Source organism: Pavona decussata, unplaced genomic scaffold (assembly GCF_977016875.1).
Source record: "Pavona decussata unplaced genomic scaffold, jaPavDecu1.1 SCAFFOLD_201, whole genome shotgun sequence".
Lineage (NCBI taxonomy): Eukaryota > Metazoa > Cnidaria > Anthozoa > Scleractinia > Agariciidae > Pavona > Pavona decussata.
The window spans coordinates 250,705-277,153 of NW_028145609.1; the positions used below are offsets into that span (position 1 = coordinate 250,705).

Consider the following 26,449-nt stretch of genomic DNA (forward strand, 5'->3'; position numbering starts at 1 on the left):
CGTCGATAAAACCCCAGAAACTCTTCCGTGTAAAATAACATTATTTAATACAAAGTCAATCGTTGAACATTTTAGAAATAGTCATTTTTCTGTAGCATTATTCCCACATGTTAATAAATTAAGTCAACTTGAATTGTGCATTCTGACAAATTTCCTAATGGGCGCAAACGAATAAACTTTCAAATATCTAACAATGGATTATCTACTCAGCCAACGCCCTAAATTTCCATCTCCGCCAATCAAAACGTTTGCAAAGTATGTTTTCGACCTTTGACGCCGTGACATGTGACAAAATGATTTCGGTTTCTTGCAATCGGAAGATATATTTCTGTGATTTTGAGGTTCATTTTTTAATGTGAGATTCGTTGAAGCAAAGCACTCAAGACTCAGTCTCAACGCAAGGTTTAAGGTAAGCACAACTTTAAAAACATGTTTTGCATGCGAACTGTATCACTTACGTAATTTACCAGTTTCAATGGGAAGGAAATTAACAACGCAGTTAGACAATCAGGGATGATTTTTGCAGCCTCATGTTTCGCTTTTGTCTGACTGATTACCAACAAAACAGAGATCAAGCTCGATTAAATCGTGCAAAGTATTCTATAAGTGGACTAAACATGATGTAACCGTATATTTGTTACATCTAAATTAGGAGAATTCACTGGTATATATAAAGGGCATTTGCAGCAATGGTGAATACCATTGAGAAAAATAGGATTTTTTCATCAAATCTTACCCAGTGGTCATCGTATAATATGAACGATTGAGACGCTCATTAAACATTTGCTGCTCGTGTTATATTCGCACTTTTCAACTGATCTTCACCTGTGTTGAAAGAAAAAAAAGTCTGAAATAAGTCAACAACAAGAAAAATAATTCCGACGCTTGAGGCCGTAGAACACGATTGACTAGTTTCGGTTTCTTACATGGAACCAATTGATTGAAAGTCTCACATATTGAGATTGCTCCGTTGTAAAGCGAGAGATGACGAGATAAGAAAAAATAGTACAATTTATACTGCACGATCTTTGATCTCAGGAATGAGCAGCAAACAGCAACAGATCTTGTCAACTTCTTTATTATCTCCTACCGGTTTCGTCCGATAACACAGACTTCGTCAGGGAGTTAGAACAAGATAGTGAGGGAACTTATTTTATACCTAATCATTGTAGTACAAATCACGTTCCAACAAGGGTGTGAACAGCGAAAAACACCCAAAAGCATTACGTGCAGGATATGACGGGAATCCTGCGTGACACTGAAAATGCGCAATGTTTAATTTTGGGGCTCACGGATTTAACGTTTTATTACACCCATTTTGAAATCACTGGTGATCCTTGCAATCTGATTGGCTCTCAACAGTGCAATTTATTCCCAAATTGTACCATTTTTTGCTCTAAATCGCACCCTTTCTTTAGCCCATCAAAATGGAAATGAAGTAACAAAAATAGAATATCAATATTGACAGTAAAACTCTGTGATTTCAAAATAGGTGTAATAAAGTGGTAATTGAACTTTGTGTCGTGCAATTTTAGTCTGAAATCATACTTGTGATTTCAAATCAAACTCACGCTGCGCGCTCGTTCGATTTTGAAATCACGCGTATGATTTCAGACCAAATTGCACTCCACTCAGTTCAATTACCATTATAAATCCGTGAGCCCCAAAAAATTTTTGGACCAAAAATGGAAGTCTTACTGAATTGGGAATTATTTTACTCGAAACTGAATGGATTTTGCGGTCCTTAATTATTTAAATTAAGATTTAGATTAAGAATAGTAACTTCATGGACTGTTGTTTTCTGGATTAGAAACTAACGACGAAAACACAATCCGATCCGATTAAAATACATCCCAAACTGCCAGTGTAATGATTTTACGGAACTAAGTCATCTTGGTTGAATTTACTCGGCAAAGTTCAGCCCGTTTTGTCTGGATCAAATTCCCTGACCGTTTAAGACGTAGCGCCGGGTAAATTTCATAGGTAACAACTTGAATTTTCTTTGACGCCATCACCCTGAGACTGTTCGCCACAGAAATGAAATGCAAACTGTGAATCTCTCTTTATATTTTGTGAGGTAATTTGAAGTTGTATGCCATGCCCGCTTACAACGGATTGGCTTTGTTTGCTTATTACACCGAGAATGGATAACAGTAAACGTTTAGTTTACCAGTTTCCACTATTGAAAGTTCTGATGTCACTATGAATTTAGTGGCATGCCATTTGTGGGAAGACAGTATAGCTTTTGCAATTTAACAGTTTACAGAAGAAGGGCAATCACAACATAAGAAGACAGACTTGGTCGTTTTCCTTGGCTTCTTTGGACAGCAAAGATCGAAATATCACCAAACTGAGATGTGTTTTATCTAAAAATGAATGATTTAACAACTTAGCGAATTCTTGTTGTCTGGCTTCATTAAGAAATAGGTTGCGCAAGTTTAATTCGATCTTTTCTCTTCAGTGATTTACTAAAAGCACAATTAATAAAAGGCAATGGTTATGAAGCTTGACAAACTTCTTTGTTATATGTTTTTGTTAGCGTTTTTGGCCTTGACCGTGCACACATTACAATAGATTTTGAAATGTGTTGGAGCAGCTGACCAATAGAAACGTTCCTGTTAAGATATTCAACTGTGATGTGAACATTAAAGCAAAGGATTGTGCAGGGTCGCGGCCCTTCCAACTTAAACTGCAGAACCATTGTTTTCATGGCAAAGTTTCATAACCAGTCCCTCAATTAACTATGCTAAAAGAAAAATATATTCGTTTTGAGTTGAATAGAGAGAAGCTTTTATGCAAATGAATGAATTGTATGAATACTGCGGTCAACGGTGACTTTTTCAGGAAATCGAGAATTTTCAAATAACTTTTTGGTTTCGATGAAACCTGGAAAAATATAGTTCAATTTTCATCTGTCTTTAATTTTTTGTGGAAAGTTCGTTTTGAATGTTTCTCCATCTCGCAATCATTATGATTTCCATTTAACACCCCAAGTATCCATCTCTGTTCTTATTACTCTTTTTGTCATGTATTTTTTTTGCTTTTTCGGAATAAATATATACTTCTGTGTTTTTGAAGTGATGTTTTGAATAAAGCATGGCTCGGAGCAAATCACATACCATTCATCATCCGCAACGCATCGTCAAGTAATTTCACTTGAAGTTTCCGGGAAGCACAACTATGAAGGCATGCTTTGCATGTGGATCCAAGTGTATGGCTTTTTTCACAGTTTAGAGGACTGTGAAGGACTACAGTAAAAACGACGCAGACAAAATTGATGTTTTCCTTCTTGGACAGAAGAAGAAAATTGTTTTAATATTTTATCTCAAACTCTATGCAATACCAAATTCTTTGAATTTTGTTTTAGTATATTCCGAAGAATAAACATTGTTGCAGTTTGTTTGACGAAAAGCACATTGATATTGTACTATAAATTGAGCCTTATGTATGTGAAGAAACTCATATCTCTGCCTTTTCAGTATAATACCAGAGCAATCCGGAGCAGTTTCACGCCTTGAGTTTCTATGACTCGTTTTTTTTTTACAATAATTATTTTTGCGTGTGACGTCGCAAAATGTGATAAATATTTCGGAATATTCTTCAAATAAAGGTATATAAATCCGTGATTTTGAAGTTTCACTTTTCAATGTTGGGTTCATCGAAGAAAATAACTCCTAATAAAGATTTCGGTTTCTCGGAATGAAAATATCGTTTTTACATGTTTTTGAAGTTCAACTTTTCAAGGGGAAGTTTGTTGAGGCAAACAGTTCATTATCCTTTTTCGACAAATTACATGTTTCAAAACAGAAATGTTATGTTTAAGGTAACACAGTTTGAAACCGCGCTTTGTATATATTCGGATTATCAAAATAGCTTCCTATGTAAATCAACACTTAAGAGAAGGACAATAAACAAAAAGTTGAGTTTTGTCGGTATTTACAGAGTCAAAACTCTAATTTTTATCTCCGCCTCGTATGATTCGTGTGGTGGTTAATTCAGTAATTTATAGGCGCCATTAGGTGATATTTTTTTTAGTTGTTTATTTTTGAAATTCGCTTTTTAATGCAAGATGCGTCACTACCAAACACTGTTGACTGCAAAATACAAAATCGAACGATCTGGAGAAGAAGGAGAGCAGGAAAGCGTTTTGACAGACGGAGGATGTATATCACCAAATTGTGCTAATTTTGTTATTTGAAACTGAAAGCAGAAGGACAATGTTTCCTGAATTAGAAACTATTCGTTGATGGACAATTCGAAATAAAACTTTGGTGTCATTTGATTTAATTAAAGGCAGAGTTGTACGCCGTGAATTAAATAGGGAGAAACTAATATGGACGGCCGATTGATGAAAACTTCCATAAAGAATTAATAACCGAGCGTAGAAATTCCGCTAAACGGAAATCACGCCTTTCAAACTTGTTTACACGATCCTTGCAAGCGAAGAATGTCAGGCACGGGTTTTCTTTCGTGAACAGAAATATACGTGTAACTTAAGACCAACACCCATTAAACAAACAAACAATAATTCAGGGCGTTGGCCAGGAAATTCGTGACTCAAGTCAGTGGAAAATATGCGGCCATACACGCAGACTCAGTTCCTTCCTCAATAGAAACTATTTATTTAGAACCACTTTATAGTCACCTTTAAAATATTCAGTGTATTTGTTAAAAGAAAAAACAACAACAACAACAACAACAACAACTAAGAAGTGTTCAATTTACTTTAGAGCGTGGTTTTGCTTCTGTGATTTGCTAACTTTGTAAGTATTGTTATCTTTGTGACCGAAACCAGCCATTTTGTTTGCCCTTTTCTTATCTTTGTTAAGCGTTTCGGCCATCTTCTTTTCTGTCATCACGTGTAGTTCGGACGTCAATTAAGGATGTCAAATAAGCATTTTTGTGTCAGAAAATGTTCCCTTTATCTAAGCAGTGAAAGTGAAATCTTCTTTTTTTAAATTTTGCGCCAATCACGGACCCCTCCTCACCACCACGAGTCTTACTCTAATAACTTTAAAGACTTTTTAATGATTGACTTCTGTTCCTTTGGTGTAGTCAAGGCTGGGTGAATGCCTTGTCTCTTTGAAACATAATGTCTGACATATAACGTTTTCTGCTGCAGTGGGCCATCCTGGCAAGAAACAAGATGTAAATCATACTTTGGACTAGTGAGGTAGGTACTAATTTCGTCCACTGTTTTCACATTTTATCCGAATGCCTGTAACAAGACTATGAGTCGCTTATTTTGACCTGTTATCTAGACCGGGCCTATTTTTCTTTTCTTTTTATTTTTTTTATTTTTAGGGGTTGAAAGGGGGTAGGGGAGGAGGGCGGCTGGGGTATTTTCTTTTAGCCATGACAAAGGAAATTGGAGGGTAAATACTGCTTTTCCCTGAGGTTTTTATTTAGAAAATGATGACGTAAGATCACGTGACCTTGCAGCATGATTTCCTGGAGGCTGCCATCTTGTTCCTCTATTTTTCTTCCTTGCCTTTAGATTTCACTGCTGCTTTCTTCATACAGCAATTTCTGTTTTATGTTTAAATTTTCAAACTAACTGAAGGCACAAACATTCAATCCTTAGCGTTTGAAGAAGAAACTTGCGGCATTCATGGCGAGAAGTCCAACCAAAGCTGCAGATGAAAGTGACGTCATACCAGCTGGTGAGGAAACGCTGGATTTTGATGACGTCACTTTAAGAGGTGAGAAGATACATGTTACTTTCTTTTTCAGAAGACTGTAAAGAGTCACGTCAGTATCAATCCTACCCTGGGTAGACTGCGGTGCTTCCTTATCCAGAAAAAGGCTAGAGCTGAAGGCAAAACTAGATGATTTTCTATTACAGTCGAAACTCTCGTAAATGGCTGCCTCGGGAACTGGAAAAAGTGGTCGCAACTAGAGCTGGTCGCTTACGCCCCACTCTCCTTTCCCATGTATCACTTCTTTACACAATATTAAAGCAATTAGACACTTTCACTTTGAATGAAACGTTTTGTTTGCTTTCTCTTAGCCATAGCACAGGTTTACAACAATGAAGGTAATGAGAGATACAGAGAGGAAGATTTCACCAACGCCATATACTTCTACACGGAGGGAATCCAAGTGAACTGCAAGGATGAAGAGCTGAAGGCCGAATTGTACAGCAACAGGGCAGAAGCGTACTTTCGCTTAGGTAAGAATTTGTCAAATTGTTTTCCAACTTTAAAGCGTAGTTCACATTGATATATCAATTATTTATATCTTTTTCTCTCATTCCTTTTTCTGTATCTATATTCTTCTTCTTCAGGAAATTATAATGATTCGCTGAATGATGCAAAGGTTGCTACTGACTTACAGCCATTGCTTATCAAAGCGATCATGGGAGGTAAGATTCCTGGAAAATAAAATAAAATAAAATAAAATAAAATAAAATAAAATAAAACATCGTTTTATCGAGACGACATTAATTTGCAATTTGATAGTTTAATTTTTAATACCGCTAAATCTTACATTCGCTGAAAATTCACTTTGTATTTATAACAGATTAAGTAATGCATCATAGAGTTTAACATACCGTTCATGCAAATGCCACGTTAAAACTTTTAGTATTTCGACCTTAAAGACACTTGTTTATTCTTCTTCTTGTGGCTGAGCTTACTCGGAGTAATACACCGATGATAACTTTAGTCTCCGTTAGCAATATTATAGGAGCCATTTTTTTTAAAAGAAAATAATGGCAAACTAACAACATTCTTCTCTGTAGGAGCAAGTGCCTGTGTTCAGCTGAACCAGTTTGAGGAAGCCATCACCTGGTGTGAAAATGGACTAGCAGTATCCTTTATTGCAAAAGCTACAAAAAATATTAATCAAATTCAAACTTTATTGTTTTTGCGTACCATCATACCAAAAAATGATCACTTGTTTGATTGTTCATGATTATTTCAATGCTGCTGTTTCTCTTGAACTCTCGAAGAGAAAACTGAACAAACAAATGGCAAGAAATTTAAAAGACACCCTAAAATGTGAGCCTTTGCCAAATTTTAAGGTTTTGTCACTTATTGATAACTTTTCAAAAATCGCTTGTCAAGCCTTGACTTATTTAAGATTGACAAGAACAATCAGAATTTGTTGGAATTAAGGAGCCAGTCTATGGAAGCACAGAAAAAGCAACAGGATACAGGTGGAGAGGTTGGTGCAAATGAATCCAAGGATACAACGGCCACAGAGCTGGACACTGACGATCAAAACACTTTAAGAGGTGAGATCTTTTAGCAACTAAACAGGAAATTTTGAGGTCGAGAAGAAAAAGGTATTAGGGAGTGTTCATAATTCATGGCTGGGGTAGGGAGGGGGGAGGTGGTTGGTTGGGCGTTTCGTCAGCTTGATGAAAAAATGCTTCCCCTCCCAGCCCTCCCATCATTAACACTGAACGTATGACCTCCCATTATAAAAGCGTCCTGGGCCAGATTAACGAGGCCCTCCTAAGATAAACATGTATCTTGAGTATTGATTCTACGTATAAAAGCCTATTGTAAGAGAGAAAACAGACTTTTGCCATGGAACAATGGCTGGGATCATGTTAACTTAAATCATCTTTCCGAATCTGGCCCAAGGAAGTCAAGAAAGTTTTGATAAAGTGGTCCTGAAGAGAATCAGTAAGACTGCCACAAATTAAGTCAGAAAACTAACTGACTAACAGTACGTTTTAGACGTAGAATTAGGATGAAACTTATCAAACCTACACTAGAAGACTAGGACCTTTCCTGGGAAAACGGTTTTAGCAGTTTCCAGTGAAGACAGTTTTTGAGCCTTTATTCAGAAACAAACTACACAATGAATTTTAATTTCCTTCATTTTAGCAACAGCAGAGCTCTTCAAGAGTGAGGGTAATGAAGAATTCAGAAAGAAAGATTTCAGAAATGCCATATTGCTTTACACCAAAGGAATCAAAGTGAACTGCAAGGATAAAGAACTGAACGCCAAACTGTACAGCGACAGAGCAACGGCACATTTGAATCTGGGTGAGAAGTTCTGAGGTTTTTATAGTTTTGTCAACAAGTTGTTGTATTTCCATAAAGTATAGTAGTGATTTACGTTAAATATGCATTCATTACAACGTTTATTTCTTTTCATTGATTTTCGCGCAGGTAACTTTCATCTTTCAAGGTGTGATGCAGAAAGTGCCATAGACTTACAACCGTCTTATGTCGAAGCGATTGTTACAGGTTAGAGCCACGTAAGGAAATGGCGAGAACTTAACGGGGTCATTCTAGCAATTAAGACAGAAAACGTGTAGCTGAGACATGCTTTGAATTTAAAGTTTCGTCTTCATAGTTTTAAGACAACTCTGTCACTAATTGAATTGAAATCGTTGTTGTATGTCATGTAATAATGAAGGATAAAGCAATTGTCGCCGAGCTTGAAACAATCGGAATCAAAGATGAGAAAAACTAGGGATTTAAAAAAAAAATAAACGGTAAGATCTGTGTCGATTATTTTAAAGCAATTAGACGAGCGTTAATTAAACTATAATCAGGTTATGTTCACTGATTTGTAAGTCTGTTGATTGGCCAGATTTGTGAAGGAAACCAGTTATTTAACGTGAAATTTGTTTGTATATCGGAAGGGGAAAGTTTTGTCACAGTAGTTAATATATTTTGTAACTAATTCGTTGAGGTTATGATAGTGTTCTAATATGGATTAACTCAAATGACAAACGAATGTTATTTTGTTTTAATAGGAGCAAATTCTTGCGTTCAGCTGAAACAGTTTGAGGAAGCCATCACGTGGTGTGATAAGGGATTAGCAGTATCCTTTACTGTTCACTAACAGATGGAAATAAAAATAAATATTTCAGAGTTTTCAAACCGTTTGAAATAACGCAAATTTTCCTATTGGCATGGATGAACAAATTTACGAGAAATACTCTGATTGTGAAGTCTTTTTGTGTGTAACACAAGAGACTGTTATTGACAGTGGTACTCCAAAAGGGAGCTAAATGCGGGCAACTTGGACATTGATATTTTAACATTTACGAGTGTTCTCTCAATTAACGTTTCTCTTTGATCACACCTAGGCCTTAAAAACATTTTTTAGCATTTATTTGGGCATTTGATTTTTTTTCTCTTGCTTAATTAAATGAAAAAGGTCGAATGCGTAAGGTCGGAACATAGCTTTGTACACTAAACCTCGTATGTAACGTTTGTAAAGTCAGAGTCAAAATTGGTTACGATAATTTTATTCTAGGTTTTAACCACTCAATATTTTTGGTGTTCCTTGTAACTGTTCTTAAATTCCTCTATACCATTGTTTTGCACATATAAGAAATCTTGACTAATTTAAGATTGAAAAGAGCAACCAGAAATTGTTGGAATTAAGGAGCCTGTCTATGAAAGCACAGAAAAAAACACAAGATACAGGTGGAAAGGTTGGTGCAAATGAATTTGACGATACAATGGCTTCAGAACTGGATGGCGAGGATCAAAGCACTCTAAGAGGTGAGACCGTTTTACAGCAGTATAGACCTCCCACTTTAAAAGTGTGTCTTACTTTTTACATGTACATTATACACCACTTAAGCTTTAGCATTTCTTTGTAGGTTGTGATTATTTTTGTGTTCAGACTATTTTACGAGGTTTTGTGTAGAAGTCCAAAATAGAGGCTGTGGAGAATCAAAGACTTAATTACAACGAAATTACGTTATATTACGTCATCGCCTCATTTAGTGGACGCAAAACGAAACAATTTTGGATATACAATGTACGTTTCAGGTTTCATTAAGGAGGTACAAACTGCCTCTGTACCCAGGGCTCCTGGGCCAGATCCACGAGGAGCTCCTAAGTTAAGATGAATCTTGAGAATTGTTTCTTAATAAAAGCCTATTGTAACAGAGAAAACAGACTTTTACCATGGAATAATGGTTTGGATAATGTTAACTTAGATGATCTTTCCGAATCTGGCACCAGGAAGTCAAGAAACGTTTGATGAAGTGGTCATGAAGAAAATCGGAAAGACTGCCAGAAATTAAGCCAGAAAAGTAACTGACTAACAGTACGTTTCAGTCGTAAAATTAAGAGAAAACATATCGAAACTGCACTAGAAGAACATTTTCTGGAAACACTGTTTGAGCAGTTTCCAGTGAGGACTAGTTTTGAGCTTTTATGCAGAAAAAAATGCACGATGAATTTTAATTTCCTTCATTTTAGCAACAGCAGAGCTCTTCAAGAGTGAGGGTAATGAAGAATTCAGAAAGAAAGATTTCAGAAATGCCATATTGCTTTACACCAAAGGAATCAAAGTAAACTGCAAGGATAAAGAACTGAACGCCAAACTGTACAGTAGCAGAGCAACGGCACATTCTAATCTGGGTAAGAAGTTCTGAGGTTTTCATAGTTTTGTCAACAAGTTATTGTATTTTCATAAAGTATAGTAATGATTTACGTTAAATGCTCGTTCATTAACAACGTTTATTTTTTTATTGATTTTCGCGCAGGTAACTTTCATCTTTCACGATGTGATGCAGAGAGTGCCATAGCCTTACACTCGTCTTATGTCGAAGCGATTGTTTCGGGTAAGAGTCACAAAAGAAAATGGTGAGAACTTAACGGAGTCATTCTAACAAAAGACAGAAAACGTGTAGCTGAAGCATGCCTTGATTAAAAATTTCATCTTTGTAGTTTCAAAAACAAGTCTTTTACTCATTGAAATTGCAATCGTTGTTGCATGTCATCTAATAATGAAGGATAAAACAATTGTCGCCAAGCTTAAAACAATCTGAATCAAATATGTGAAAAGCTTCTAGGGATTTTAAAACAAATTTAAACAGTAAGTTGTCTGTCGATTACTTTACAGCAATTAGACGAGCATTATTTAAACTATAATCAGGCTATGTTATTTGATTTGTTATGTCGGTTAATTGGCCAGATTTCTGAAGGAAACCAGTTCTTTAACGTGTAATTGGCTTTGTTTATCGGAAGGGGAACGTTTTGTCACAGTAGTTATTATATGTTGTAACTAATTCGCAGAGTTTCTGATGATGTTCCAATATGGATCACCTAAATTGAAAAACGGATATTATTTTGTGTTAATAGGAGCAAATGCTTGCGTTCAGCTGAATCAGTTTGAGGAAGCCATCACATGGTGTGATAAAGGATTAGCAGTATCCTTTACTATTCACTAACAGATGAAAATAAAAAAATATATATAAGTATTTCACAGTTTTTAAAACCGTTTGAAATAAGGCAAATTTGCGTATTGGCAGGGATGAACAAATTTACTAAAAATACTCTGATTGTGACATCATTTTGTGTGTAACGTAAGAGACTTCGTTATTAACAGTGGTACTTCAAAAGGGATCTAAATGCAGTCAACTTGGACACTGATATTTTGACATTTACGAGTGCTCTCTAAATTGACCGTTTCTCTTTGATCACAACGCAAGGTTTCAAAACATTTTTTCATCTTTATTTGGGCATTTGATTTATTTCTTGTTTTAAACGAAAATGTCCGAGTGCGTTAGGTCGGAACATAGCTTGGTACACTGAACCTTGTATGTAACGTTTGTAAAGTCAGTGTTAAAAGTTTGTTACGATAACTTTAATCTAGGCAATAACCACTCAATATTTTCGGTGCCTTGTAAGGGCTCTTAAATTCCCCTAACATTGTTTTCCACATATTAGAAATCTTGACTAGTTTAAGATTGAAAAGAACAACCAGAAATTGTTGGAATTAAGGAGCCTGTCTATGGAAGCAACGAAAACACCACAAGAGAAAGATGGAGAGGTTTATGCAAATGAATCTGACGATACAGTGGCCACAGAACTGGATACTGAGGATCAAGGCACTCTAAGAGGTAAGACCTTTCGGCAACTGTATCGGAAATAATGTGATCGAAGAAGAAATAGTTCTTAGCGAGTGTTCTTAGTTCGTGGTTGGGGGAGGGGAAGAGGGGTTCGGCATTTTGCCAGCTTGTGGACAAAATGTTCTCCCTCCCATCCCCCCATCCCTCCCATCATCGACGGTGAATTTGTGACCTATCACTATAAAAGTGTTTCTTACTTTTTTACTTGTACATTATATACCACTTAAGCTTTAGGATTTCTTTCTACGTTGTGATTATTTTTGGGTTCAGATTATTTTCTGAGGTTTTGTGTAGAAGTCCAAAATGGTAGCTGTGGAGAATCAATGACTTAATTACAACGAAATTACGTTATATTACGTCATCGTCTCATTTAGTGGACGCCAAACGAAACAATTTTGGATGTACAACGTACGTTTCAGGTTTCATTAAGGAGGTACAAACTGCCTCTGTACCCAAGGCTCCTGGGCCAGATTCGCAAGGTGCTCCTTAGTTAAAATGTATCTTGAGAATTGTTTCTAAGTAAAAGCCTATTGTAAGAGAGAAAACAGACTTTTGCCATAGAACAATGGTTTGTATAATGTTAACTTAGATGATCTTTCCGAATCTGGCACCAGGAAGTCAAGAAACGTTTGATTAAGTAGTCCTGAAGAGAATCGGAAAGACTGCCAGAAATTAAGCCAGAAAAGTAACTGACTAACAGTACGTCTCAGTCGTAAAATCAAGAGAAAACTTCTCAAAACTGCACTAGAAGAACATTTTCTGGAAACACTGTTTGAGCAGTTTCCAGTGAGGACTAGTTTTGAGCTTTTATGCAGAAAAAAATGCACGATGAATTTTAATTTCCTTCATTTTAGCAACAGCAGAGCTCTTCAAGAGTGAGGGTGATGAAGAATTCAGAAAAAAAGATTTCAGAAATGCCATTTTGCTTTACACCAAAGGAATCAAAGTGAACTGTAAGGATAAAGAACTAAACGCCAAACTGTACAGCAACAGGGCAACGGCACATTTAAATCTGGGTGAGCAGTTCTGAGGTTTTCATAGTTTTGTCAACAAGTAATTGTATTTCCATAAAGTACAGTAATAATTTACCTTAAATGCTCGTTCATTAACAACGTTTATTTATTTTTATTGATTTTCGCGCAGGTAACTTTCATCTTTCACGATGTGATGCAGGGAGTGCCATATACTTACACTCGTCTTATGTCGAAGCGATTGTCACAGGTAAGGGTCACAAAAAGAAACGTTGAGAACTTAACAAAGTCATTCTAACAAAACACAGAAAACGTGTAGCTGGAGCATGCTTTGATTAAAAGTTTCATCTTTGTAGTTTTAAAAACAAGTCTTTTACTCGTTGAAATTCCAATCGTTGTTGCATGTCATCTAACAATGAAGGATGAAACAATTGTCGCCGAGCTTGAAACAATCTGAATCAAATATGTGAAAAGCCGAAGCGATTGTTACAGGTAAGAGCCACAAAACGAAATGGTGAGAACTTAACGGGGTCATTCTAACAAAAGACAGAAAACGTGTAGCTGGAGCATGCTTTGATTTAAAGTTACATCGTCGTAGCTTTAAAAACAAGTCTTTTACTCATTGAAATTGCAATCGTTGTTAGGTGTCATCTAATAATGAAGGATAAAACAATTGTCGCCCAGCTTAAAACAATCGGAATCAAAGATGAGAAAAGCTTTTAGGGATAAAAAAAACAAAAACAAAAAACTGTAAGATCTGTGTCGATTATTTTGCAACAATTAGACGAGAATTAATTAAACTATAATCAGGTTATGTTCACTGATTTGCCATTCTGTTGATTGGCCAGATTTGTGAAGGAAACCAGTTCTTTAACGCGTGATTTTTTTTTATCGGAAGGAGAAAGTTTTGTCACAGTAGTTAATATATTTTGTAACTAATTCGTGGAGTGTATAATAGTGTTCTAAATCTGGATCAACTGAAATGTCAAACAAATGTCATTTTGTTTTAATAGGAGCAAATACTTGTGTTCAGCTAAATCAGTTTGAGGAGGCCATCACCTGGTGTGATAAGGGATTAGCAGTATCCTTTACTGTTCAGTAACAGATGAAAATAAAAGTAGATATTTTACACTTTTCAAACCGTTTAAAATAACAGACATTTGCCTATTGGCAAGGATGAACTAATTAAGGTGAAATACTCTGATTGTGACGTCGTTTTGTATGTAACATAATAGACTTTGTTATGAACAGTGGTACTCCAAAAGGGATCTAAATACGGGGTATTTGAACTTTGCTATTTTGACATTTACGAGTTCTCTCGAAAGTTACTGTTTCTGTTTCGTAACACGGCAAGCTTTAAAAAATATTTTTAAATCTCTATTTGGCCATTTGATTTTTGTTTCTCGTTTTAAATAAAAAAAAGGCCGTGTTTGTTAGGTCGGAACATAGCTTGGTACACTGAACCTCGTACGTTATGTTTGTAAAGTCAGTGTCAAACTTGGTTACGATCATTTTAATCTAGGTAATAACCAATCTATATTTTCGGTGTTCCTTGTAAGGGTTCTTTAATTCCTCCATAACATTGGTTTGCTCATATTCAAATTCTTGACTAATTTAAGATTGAAAAGAACAACCAGAAATTGTTGGAATTAAGGAGCCTGTCCATGAAAGCACAGAAAAAAACACAAGATACAGGTGGAAAGGTTGGTGCAAATCAATCTGACGATACAACGGGCACAGAACTGGACACTGAGGATCAAAGCACTTTAAGAGGTGAGACTTTTTGACAACTATATAGGAATTCTGTGGTCAAAGAAGAATTAGTTCTTAGCGAGTGTTCTTAATTGATGGTTGGGGGAGGGTGAGAGGGGTTTGCTTCCCCTCTTAACCCTCCCATCACTGACAGTGAATTTGTGACCTCTTATTATAAAAGTGAGTCTCAATTTTTTCTTGTACATCATATACCACTCTAGCTTTATCATTCCTTTGTAGGTTGTGATTGTTTTTTTTGTTAAAATTATTTGGCGTTTTATGTAGAAGTCCAAAATAGTGGCTGTGGAGAATGAAGGACTTAATTAGAACGACATAACGTTATATTACGTCATCGTCTCACTTTATGGACGCCAAACGAAACAGTTTTGGATGTACAGTAACCCAAAGGGTCACGGGCCAAATCCACGAGGCCCTTCTAAGTTAAGATGTACCTTAAGTATTCCCTCGAAAAAAGCTCTATTGTTAAAGTTGCTATGAAGTAACAAAAAAAAAATTGTCACGGTTTGTTAGTTTATGAATTTCTTGGTCTGAATATGTTGGTCTTACTGAACAAAACCTTCTCAATCCGCAATTATGATCCCTGAAAGGTTCGAATTTAGCGTCGGAACGTGTCTCCATGTTGTGCGCGGCCAAAACGATCGTATTACAAGATTGTGACGTAGAAAATACTTTAGAACACAAGAGTGTCATGGCGGCGAAGGGAGTTCTTCGATCTCGGCGACTTATTATGCGGCTGGTACCTCCAATATAACAAACTGTGCGAAAAAAAATGGCATGCTGAGAATAAGTATACATTTCTTCCCAAGAGACGAAAATTGACGGCAGAAGTAGATTCGGTTTTCCCGAATTCACAGGAAAGATTCAAGCCATAGCTCTTTAGAGCAACTTTCCCTAACCACCGCGTGAGGGGCGGCACAAGGTCGGAAAAATGGACCCCTTGATATTTCGTCCAGAGATAACCTATGGTATGCTAAGAATCGAGATATAAGTTTTAGGTTCTAGAGTTTTTGCATTTTTGAGAAAATTACGAAAAACCGTCGACAACCGGTGAAGCCGAAAAATCACAGGAATGAGGTCAAATTTCATGATCAGATAATCGAACTCGCGTGAAAGCGCATAGCAAATTATGGTTTTTCTTAGTTTATAATGTTAATCAGGAGGTATTGCTAAGCTGCTTTGATGATAGTTTAGACTTACAATTGTAATTTTGAATTCCTGGAGAGCAAGCGAAGAGAACCGAAATTTGTAGACTTTGAAAATCAAAAATTCCATACCATTTTCAAACATCTCAAAACATACTCGGTATCATGTAGAATTCTTTCAAAATTCAATTCTAGCAAGTAAAAGAGCTGTTTGTGAACGTGATATAATTTTTTTCTTGGCAAGAGTTATTTGTGAGGCGAGCGGCCCCATGCAAGTTGACCCAATTTGACCTTTCGAGGAGATCTTGTTTAACCAGGAAATGTAAACAATTCTACTATCCTTAGCTCGCTTTCTGAGCAAACCATTGTAAAACCCTGCCATTTCCCATTAAAACTACCCAGTTAACCTGAGATAATACTTCGGTTACAGCTTACCTTCCAAATGGGTGTTTGAAGGCAAATAATTTTGATGTTCTTCGCTAATTTTCCCGTGTCTTGCTGCCGTGCTTAGCCACCGGCCTTTTCATCAGTACGGCATTTTCTAAGCGTCACCTCTTTCTGGGTTGTCCAATATTTTTGTAGGACCTGGATCCATGTCTTGCATATAAAGCATCCTCTGGGTATCTACTGAGTTTTGTATTGAATATTTCTAATGAAAAGAGGCAAGAATGTGAAGGAACTAATTGAACTAAAAAACAGAGGCAGATCGATGTCACGCAATCTTTACATCCAAGTGATCACGTGCCGCAAATACATCTGCGTGGATATTTTTGTCTTGCTCTTGCTCATTTCTTCATTTTCTTCCTTACTAGCATACAATGTTTTCCTTTTGATTTTTTGTAACTTTTTTATTTGTAAGCACAAGCCTATTTCGAAGGAGAGTTCTTTGTATGCAATACTTTGAGTCGGTGTATATACACGCAACACATTTACTTTTCCCATTTATTTCTAGTGACTGTGCAACAAACTAGAAATCCTATCTAGTTTTAGCTCTAAAAGTCAAATGCCTGGGAAGGTCCATTGCTAATGATTTCCTAAAGCAGAAGAAAGGGAATAGTAATATATATCTGAAAAAGGGCTAGTTACTGGCCGCAAAGCGAGTTTTTGTAATTTGTATTAATTGTATTTACCGATTTGCCCATGGCAGATAGGTCCCCTTTGTGGCGTATCTAACTTTTTAGGATTATGTTCGACAAGATACGTTTTGAGAATGATGAATTGTTCTAGAAAGTGACACAGGCACACTCGCAAAAAAGAAATCCGAGTGCTCCTCGGATTTCTTTTTTCCTAGTATGCCTGTGTCACTTTCTAGAATAATTTATCATTCTCATTCATTCACCAGGCTGGAAATATACCAATGAATACGAGGAAGGTTTGTATTGCAAACCGAAATATCGGGCAAAAATTTGTTTTTTTAAAAAACAAACATATTTCAGTTATTCTAGCTTTTGTCGTTTGTTCTATCAAGCTCGTCACCTCCCTCGTTGGGATCAGTCTGCCGTTAATATTTTGTATTGGAAATATACCATCACATTTATTTCATATACGACACGTTCGACATTCAAATCCTAGCAGTATGCAGGATGTTTTTCCCGTGAACCTAGTTTAATGGTCTTAGCTCCCACGAGTCTCCTGTAGCTCAGTGGTGCAGCATCCGAACTACTAATAGGAAGGTCTTAGGTTCGACTCCTGATAGGAGCACTCGGATTTCTTATTTCCGAGTATGCCTGTGTCACTTTCTAGAATAATTCACCATTCTCATTCATTCACCAGGCTGGAAATATACCGCATCACATTTATTTCAAAAAGGCAGGGCTGTCAACTCTCCGGGATAATCCGGGAGTCTCCAGATTTTGAACCTTATCTCCCGATCTCCAGATTTATGTCTGTAATCTCCAGATCTTCTGGTCTCCAGATTTATGTCTGTAATCTCCCGGATAATTGACGAAGTTTTCTATTTGTCGTAGACTCGAATTTGCTGACAAGAATATGTAAAATGTTTAGCGTTGTTTCTGTTAGTGTTTAATGTCCTCCCCCCCCCCCCCCCCCCCCCACACTGCTCACTGAACCCGTGACTTTGGCCTGGATGGGACGCCTCTGTAAGGCTCTTTGTTATTGCTGTCCGGGGAAGTCATATTCTCCATATTTGAAGACGTTTGAGGTTGAGGTGCCTTTTGATGCAGAAGTTGACGCACGCTTTTATATGATTCTCGAAAACTATCCCTTTGGAAACTGAAAATGATTTGCTTTTGGGTTCGCACAGTACAAGACATGTTTCTTTTTGCACGAGTAAAGAGCACGTAAAACTGTTTTGAGAGTTGCCATCGAGAGAGATCTGTGGCAAACGGTTTGTTTACCTCTATTAAAAAGGTTCTAAATATAGAATTCTCACTTATTGATCGTTTGCCCGATAAGCAAAGCTACGTAGCACGTGCGAGGCTCCCGGCTAACTTTTTCTTAAATTGGGCAAACCGTATTACGCGGACAAACTCCACTAGATTAAAATCTTTTCAACTTACAAAGATATGTGCAGGAAAATGAGTTTAGGTCTTTTAAAGTGCATTGTATAACCTTGAGCGCTTACTTTGTCAAAAAAAAAAAAAATTCCTTTGAAAATCAAACACTATTTACGATTCGGCAACAGTAATTAGGACGCATGTGTTTACTTCTGCCGAAATTGAGTCATTTGCTTTTGACCGCTTTGGCTACCAACTAGCCGCTGAAATGAGCAATTTCTCTCCATCTTCCAATGACGCAGAGCAAATGACTCAATTTCGGCAGAAGTAAACACATGCGTCCTAATTACTCGGAATGCCGAATTGTAAATAATGTTTGATTTCAAATTTTTTTTTTTTACAACGTGAGCGCTCAAGGTTATACAATACACTTAAAAAGACCTAAACTCATTTTCCTGTACATATCTTTGTAAAGTTGTAAAGATTTTAATCCAGTGGAGTTTGTCCGCTTAGTAAGGTTTGCCGAATTTAAAAAAAGTTAGGAGCCTCGAACGTGCTAGCTTCGCTTATCGGGCGAGCGATCGAAGATCACAGCTCGAACGCCGTGAGAATTCGATATTTAGAATCTTTTTTGTAGAGGTAAACAAACCGTTTGCCACAGATCTATTTGTGTTCGGTAATTATCGGTTTTAAACTTAAAAAAAAGATCTCTCTCGATGGCAACTCTCAAAACAGTTTTACGTGCTCTTTGCTCGTGCGGAAAGAAACATGTCTTGTGCGAACCCAAAAGCAAATTATTTTCAGTTTCCAAAGGGATATTTTTGGAGAATCATATAAAAGCGTGCGTCTACTTTTGCATCAAAAGGTATCTTGTTGAACATATAACTCCTAAAAAGTTAGATGCGCCACGAAGGGGACCCATTGGCGTGTACACCTTCCATAGGCAAATTGGTAAGTACAATTAATACAAATTACAAAAACTCGCTTTGCGGCCAGTAACTAGCCCTTTTTCAGATATATATTACTATTCCCTTTCTTCTGCTTTAGGAAATCATTAGCAATGGACCTTCCCAGGCATTTGACTTTTGGAGCTAAAACTAGATAGGATTTCTAGTTTGTTGCACAGTCACTAGAAATAAATGGGAAAAGTAAATGTGTTGCGTGTATATACACCGACTCAAAGTATTGCATACAAAGAACTCTCCTTCGAAATAGGATTGTGCTTACAAATAAAAAAGTTACAAAAAATCAAAAGGAAAACATTGTATGCTAGTAAGGAAGAAAATGAAGAAATGAGCAAGAGCAAGACAAAAATATCCACGCGGATGTATTTGCGGCACGTGCTCACTTGGATGTAAAGATTGCGTGACATCGATCTGCCTCTGTTTTTCAGTTCAATTAGTTCCTTCACTTTCTTGCCTCTTTTCATTAGAAATATTCAATACAAAACTCATTAGATAACCAGAGGATGCCTTATATGCAAGACATGAATCCAGGTCCTGCAAAAATATTACACAACCCAGAGAAAGGTGACGCTTAGAAAATGCCGTAGTGATGAAAAGGCCGGTGGCTAAGCACGGCAGCAAGACACGGGAAAATTATCGAAGAACATCAAAATTATTTGCCTTCAAACACCCATTTGGAAGGTAAGCTGTAACTGAAGTATTATCTCAGGTTAACTGGGTAGTTTTAATGGGAAATGGCAGGGTTTTACAATGGTTTGCTTAGAAAGCGAGCTAAGGATAGTAGAATTGTTTACATTTCCTGGTTAAACAAGATCTCGAAAGGTCAAATTGGGTCAACTTGCATGGGGCCGCTCACCTCACAAATAACTTTTGCCAAGAAAAAAATTATATCACGTTCACAAACAGCTCTTTTACTTGCTAGAATTGAATTTTGAAAGAATTCTACATAATACCGAGTATGTTTTGAGATGTTTGAAAATGGTATGGAATTTTTGATTTTCAAAGTCTACAAATTTCGGTTCTCTTCGCTTGCTCCCCAGAAATTCGGAATTACAATTGTAAGTCTAAACTATCATCAAAGCAGCTTAGCAATACCTCCTGATTAACATTATAAACTAAGAAAAACCATAATTTGCTATGCGCCTTCACGCGAGTTCGATTATCTGATCATGAAATTTGACCTCATTCCTGTGATTTTTCGGCTTCACCGGTTGTCGACGGTTTTTCGTAATTTTCTCAAAAATGTAAAAACTCTAGAACCTAGAACTTATATCACGATTCTTAGCATACCATAGGTTATCTCTGGACGAAATATCAAGGGGTCCATTTTTCCAACCTTGTGCCACATTTTTTCAATCTCACTTGGTCCCTATAGAGAGTCGCTCTTAAAAGCGAAAGACAACGATGATCAGCTGTGTGGATATATTACATTCTCATATCCGTGATAAACAAACATCCTGCAATCTTACTGCAGTTAAATAGCATAAGCATGAAGTCACCCGTAGAGAAATCGAGGGTTCCTTAGTCTTGGCAGATAACATTTATTTAGCGCTCCCAGAAATCTTGCTTAATTCGAGCCGATAAACTTAAACAAATGCCACAGAGCTAAAATTGTACCCGGGAATTGTAGCATACACATTGTTATGCATATTGAAAACTTATCCTAACGAACGGTAAGAAAACCTCCATTCAGTATTTTTGATCATTTCCTCCCACGATCAATCTCTTATACAAGAAATCAAAACTATACAAAGGCTTTTATCAACACAACGGATATACAGCGGGAGTCACTTAGCCGGGTCTGTCAACCTCAAATTAAGATCTTGCGTAAGGGCCATCCTGTTGGTCATCGCAGAAAATTCATTAGGCTTTGTGAGTTAAGGCGCTCGATCTGACTTTTAAAGCCTATTACGTCCATCAAAAGTGAGTTTTGGACGGGCCTGTGCAATTTCCATTTGCAGCATCTGTGCTCTCTTGCATTCTCAGATCGAACAAAATCGAGTTTGAAGAGACAATTTTCAGCAAAGTACGAAATTCTTTGTCTTTTTTTTTTTTCGGCAAATATATCCGAGTACTAAACAATCATTGACTAAAACGTCGCCTTCGAATTGAGCGCGCAGAGCGGTAACGGTAAGGCCATCTTGATCTTCGTCCTCGACTTATTCTTGAGCTGTTTGGCGCCAGTATGATCCGCATCGGGTCAAACGATTGCAACAACTTCCATTTTGCCTGAATCGCTTGACTCTTTCAGAAATCCGTTGGAAAAGTTTCGGTAATGGACATTACTTCGTCATTGTCCGACATTTTTTTAGTGGGGGCGGGGGGGATGGGGGGGGGGGGTGGGGGAAACCTTGAACACGAAAATTTTTGCGATAAAAATATTGGGAAATTATGTGTAACAAGAAGGCGAGATGTGTTGTAAACAAATCTCTGAGGCATTTCCTACGTCATCAAACGCTAAACTAGTTCCCAGTCGCCGGGACACTATTTTTCTCATTTTAGGCTACTTTGTACGACTAAAAAAGCACGTTATTGTTTTTCTAGCGCATTTCTTTTATTATTTTGTAATTAAGACATGGTAAACTTTAAAAAAACGCAAAAAATGTTTTACTTCATAGGCACGTTAAAGAGAAAACAGACTTTTGCAATGGAACAATGATTTGGATAATGTAAAATTAGATGATCTTTCCGAATCTGACCCCAGGTACTCAATAAGGCTTTCATAACGCGGTCCTGAAAAGAAATTAAGACATAAAGTAGCTGACTTACAGTACGTCTGAGTCGTATAATTAAGAAACAAGTTACCGAAACTGCACTAGTAGCACCTTTACTGGGAAAACTGCCGTAGTATTTTCCAATGAAGACATTTTTTAAACATTTATTCGGTAAAGAAATAGACACAAGTGCTTTTTTTCTTTTTTAGCAAAAGCGGAGCTCTTCAAGAATGAGGGTAATCATGAATTCAGGAAGAAAGATTTCAGCAATGCCATATTGCTTTACACCAAAGGAATCAAAGTGAACTGCAAGGATGAAAAAGTAAACGCCAAACTTTACGGCAACAGAGCAGCGACCCATTTTAATCTGGGTGAGAAGTTTTGAAGTTTTCCCAGTTTTGTCAACTTAATATTTTTCCACAAAAATAGGACTTATTTCTGTTAATAATGCGTTCATTAACAACATATATTTCTTTCATTGATCTTCGCGCAGGTAACTTCCATGATTCTTTGATTGATGCAAAGACTGCCACGGACGTTCAACCGTCTTATGTCAAAGTGATTGTTACAGGTGAGAGTCACTAAAGGAAATGGCGACAACGTTGCCATTCTTAACAAAAGATTAAGAAACGTGTAGCTGGGGCATGCTTTATATTTGAAATTATATTCTTTCCTGGTAACTTGTCATCTAATTCTGAATAATTAAATAATTTTAAGTGTCACTCAGCTAAAGGACGATGTCTACTTTTGTTTCTGCGCATACGTTCTACGCAACTCAAGATACTCGGGTTTCCTATGGGCGGTGTCTACTAATACAGAGATATTTTTTTCCGCGGTTCAAGACTATGCCGAGAAAGCAAAACTTAGCAAGTGCCCTTGGACTCTAAAAAGACAATTTGGGTAACCTTGCATTTTTTCAGAGATAATAAAGGTTCAATTTGATAAACAATGCCATAGAGTGCTTTGTATTTTAGCTATTTCTAGAATTATTGTTCCCTAATTATTTCTTTGGATTCCAATAGCCCTTGCTAAGATCTGCTTTCCCCGCATAGTAATTAACTGCGCACAAATACCCCTGTATTAGTAGGCACCGTCCTTAATTGAGACATTAAGAGGAATTTTTCAGGAATTTATCTGGAAAAAATGTCATGTGATCGTCAGTGTAAGTTAACTTTGTTGTTGGCCTGAGTATCAGGCCTTCCTAAGGGGAGTGGGGAAGGAGAGGGGAGGGGGGAGGGGAAAGGGGAGAAGAGGAGAGGAAGGCCTGACACAAATCCTTTTTGAGGCTTGTGTCGAACGTCCGAATTTTGGACGTTGGCGCTGATTGGACGAAACACAAAAGGCTACGTCACACCGCCGGAAACAAAAATTATCATGATAGACTAAACAATGCAACTGTCGCATGTTTTGTATAATGATATCAAAGGTCATTTCTGTCATTTCTGGGTTACGAGTGCTGCGGCCTGTTCTGCAACCGTCGTTCTTATACCCTTCGAGGCATTTTATTTGGGTTTGGTACGTTTGGCTTGTTTCAGTGCGTCCGGTGACAGTACAGCCTCTCTAATAAGGATTTGAACTGTTTAATAATCTTTATCCGGCCGCCTATTTGTTTTCGTAGCTGAGATCTTGTGTGTCTTATCACGGCTATTTGTCTTTTGATTAGTTACGGCTGCGTTGTTGTCATCACTTCTTGCTGTTCTGAACTGTGAGATTTGTATTTTCCTCCTGTAATGAAGCTGTATCTAGTCGCGAATTCTGCTCAGTGGTGCTCAACAGAAAATATTTTGTTTGGAGAGTCTTTTACAATGGAGCTGTCTGTGTAACTTCAATTCATATCTCTCACAGCGGTCATCGCCGACATGACAGTTGCATGACCGGAAGTTATTTTGATTGGCTACTGTTTACGGCGAAGCGTCATGCTCATCGAGGGGGCGGAATACTCGTCTCAATGCTTCTGTGTCAGGCTTTTCTTCCCCTTTCCCCTTTCTCTCTTCCCCCTCTCCCCCCCCCCCCCCCCCTCCCCGAAAAGCCTGATACTCAGGCTACTTTGTTGTTAACATGGCAACCAAGCTTGACCAACAATTTTTCAGAAAATAGAAAGCCGTTCTGGAAATGAACAAAATATATATTTTGTTCTCTAACTTTTATGTTTTAGCTCATGTTTGTGTTCCTTTTTTTGGTTTTGATTGCTTTTCGTTCAATTTCGGTGCTTTCCTGAAGTTTTGGAGAAATGCAGAAATCTAAGATAAAGATTCGATATGGCTGCCATTTTGCAATCATGACGCAATAAACAAGGCGTATGACGTCATCATTTCTTGTTGCTTTGTTCCTTAAAGAAACAACTTTGGACGTACTATCTATCCTCTAAGCCTCATTTTCACAGCTGTTATACTTGCGTAGTATAAAAGCCAGAGAAGAAAAAAAAAGCCCAGTCTAAACTATAATTATATTTTGTTCACTGATTTGTTAAGTGTGTTGTTTGGGTTGACTTTTTAAAGACAATTAGTTCTTCAATTTATTGTGTGAAATTGCATGTATATCATAAAGAAGGGGAAAGTTTTGCCACGGTACTTATCGTATTTTGTAACTGATTCGTGGAGCCATGATGCTGTTCTAAAATGGGTCGACTAAAAGGACAAAATGATGTCATTTTGTATTGACAGGAGCAAATGCTTGTGTTCAGCTGAATCAGTTTGAGGAAGCCATCACGTGGTGTGATAAGGGATTAGCAGTATCCTTCACTGTACACTAACAAATGAAAATAAAAATAGATATTTCACAGTTTTACAACATTGAAATAACAGAGACTTGACTAATGGCAGGATAAATGTATTTACGATTGTGACGTTTGTTATGGCATAAGCGGTTTTGTTACTAAATGTGGTACTCCAAGAAAGATCTTACTATGGGCAACAGGGACATTGATTATTTGACATTTACAAGTGCTCTCTAAATTAACCGCTTCTCGTTGACCACGTTGCAGGCTTTCAAAACATGTCTTGAATCTTTCTTTAGGCCTCTGCTAGCTTTCAATGAAAAAAGCCAAGTGTGTTAGTTTGAAACGTAGCTTGGTACACTGAACCGCGTATGTAACGTTTTATAAGTCAATGACCATAGACCTGGTTACGAAAATTTTAATCTAGGTAATAACCACTAAATATTATCGGTATTCCGTTTAAGCGTTCTCGAAATCTTTTAGAACATTTATTGTGCACGTACGAGCGAATCTTGACTAATTTAAGATTGACAAGAACAACCAGAAGTTATTGGAATTAAGAAGCAGGTCGGTAAAACAGCAAAACAAGCTGAAGGCTAATGGAAAAGAGGAAGCGAAGGATTGGTCAGAGAGACAAACAGTAAGTTGATAAACAACAATTCAGTGATCATTGGTTATGAAAGCAAGTTGAAGTGGCAACACTTATGGAACATTACAGTAGATGGAGTGTCGTAAAATCAAAAGTAAAGTAATTACTCTGACCAATCACAAAAGACGAAAGTGGCACATGAACCAATCAGAATTCAAAACAAACTTATGCAACCGGAGGCAAACGCGAGAAAACGCGAGCCACCAAGGCATGATTGGTTTTGGTTTGGCTTCCACTGGTTGAACTATTCATATTAAGACCTAGGGGTTCGAGAGTTTGTTCTCTGTCGAAAAGTTTCGGCTCCCTAGCTTTGCGTACAATGTCACGATTCGATTTGATGAGTCCGAGAGGAATAAGTAACATGTCAGAAGCGTTATAGTCGTTAGAAAGAAAATGTTCTAAGACTGTAGTCGTCCGTGATGTTCCTTACAACGTTATTTAAAGGCCGAGTTTCACGGTCAAGCGCATGCGCGAGCAGACCGGCTAAAAAATAAATTGTACGGGTCGCAATAAATTCGATGCGAGCTTGTGGTGGGATAATCTGTCGAAATCGCGCCCGAATTTGGATCATCCGCTCTTCGTTCTTCACTTTTTATAATCTTTGATTCCTGTTGTAAATATAAGTTCGATTTTTGTAAGGTTAAAAGTGTTTTAGCATCCGAAAACGACATTTTTGTCGATGGATCGGCAAGGAGACGTCTGTTTGTTCATATGGAAGTCAACTGTCAAAAACGGAGAATTCGAAGGACAAACAGCATCAAACATCAGTGTTTTGCTTTGGATGGAAAAAAATTGTACAACAGTGAGACGCGAAGCGAATAAATATGAGATCAAATGTGCGAGCTAGTTGTAGTCGTCTATTAGCGGGCTCGCATAGCGGGCAGTAGAAAAAAAATCCAAAAGATTTGCGGCAAACTACAAAAACTATTGTAGGGTATTCATTTATCTATAAAAGTATGGTCATTGCGAATGGCAAACGCGGTTTTGATTTGCCACCATGGCAGAGTTTTCTCAAATGCATTCCAGCATCTCGGAAGGACGCTCAGTGTTGTTGTTACTAAACGGTCGCATCGCTTCTTGAAGCTTGCGGATTTCTCGTTCTTCGCCCTCTCGCTGCTCTAATAAAATCAGGCTATCGAGCGTACACACTATAGTAAGTTTATCATTGAATGCTGATGAAATACTGGATTTAAGTACGTAAGTTTGAGGGAGCTTCTTGGCTTT

At 37.3% G+C, this 26,449-nt stretch overlaps 1 protein-coding gene across 1 annotated transcript in view; it reads left to right on the plus strand.

The window, feature by feature from the left end:
- The first annotated feature begins 326 nt into the window (after positions 1 to 326).
- The window catches only part of LOC146461162 (uncharacterized), a 33,450-nt gene continuing 7,327 nt past the window's right edge, over positions 327 to 26,449 (plus strand). The window contains exons 1-18 of the mRNA XM_085087174.1: positions 327 to 409; positions 5,123 to 5,173; positions 5,585 to 5,702; positions 6,011 to 6,172; positions 6,287 to 6,364; positions 6,743 to 6,810; positions 7,084 to 7,237; positions 7,839 to 8,000; positions 8,127 to 8,204; positions 11,070 to 11,137; positions 11,677 to 11,830; positions 12,214 to 12,272; positions 13,769 to 13,891; positions 14,430 to 14,583; positions 22,070 to 22,231; positions 22,354 to 22,431; positions 24,524 to 24,591; positions 25,103 to 25,216. Coding sequence (XP_084943300.1) covers positions 5,612 to 5,702; positions 6,011 to 6,172; positions 6,287 to 6,364; positions 6,743 to 6,810; positions 7,084 to 7,237; positions 7,839 to 8,000; positions 8,127 to 8,204; positions 11,070 to 11,137; positions 11,677 to 11,830; positions 12,214 to 12,272; positions 13,769 to 13,891; positions 14,430 to 14,583; positions 22,070 to 22,231; positions 22,354 to 22,431; positions 24,524 to 24,591; positions 25,103 to 25,216 — 1,773 coding nt within the window. The 5' untranslated portion in view covers positions 327 to 409; positions 5,123 to 5,173; positions 5,585 to 5,611. The remainder of the gene's footprint in view (positions 410 to 5,122; positions 5,174 to 5,584; positions 5,703 to 6,010; positions 6,173 to 6,286; positions 6,365 to 6,742; positions 6,811 to 7,083; positions 7,238 to 7,838; positions 8,001 to 8,126; positions 8,205 to 11,069; positions 11,138 to 11,676; positions 11,831 to 12,213; positions 12,273 to 13,768; positions 13,892 to 14,429; positions 14,584 to 22,069; positions 22,232 to 22,353; positions 22,432 to 24,523; positions 24,592 to 25,102; positions 25,217 to 26,449) is intronic.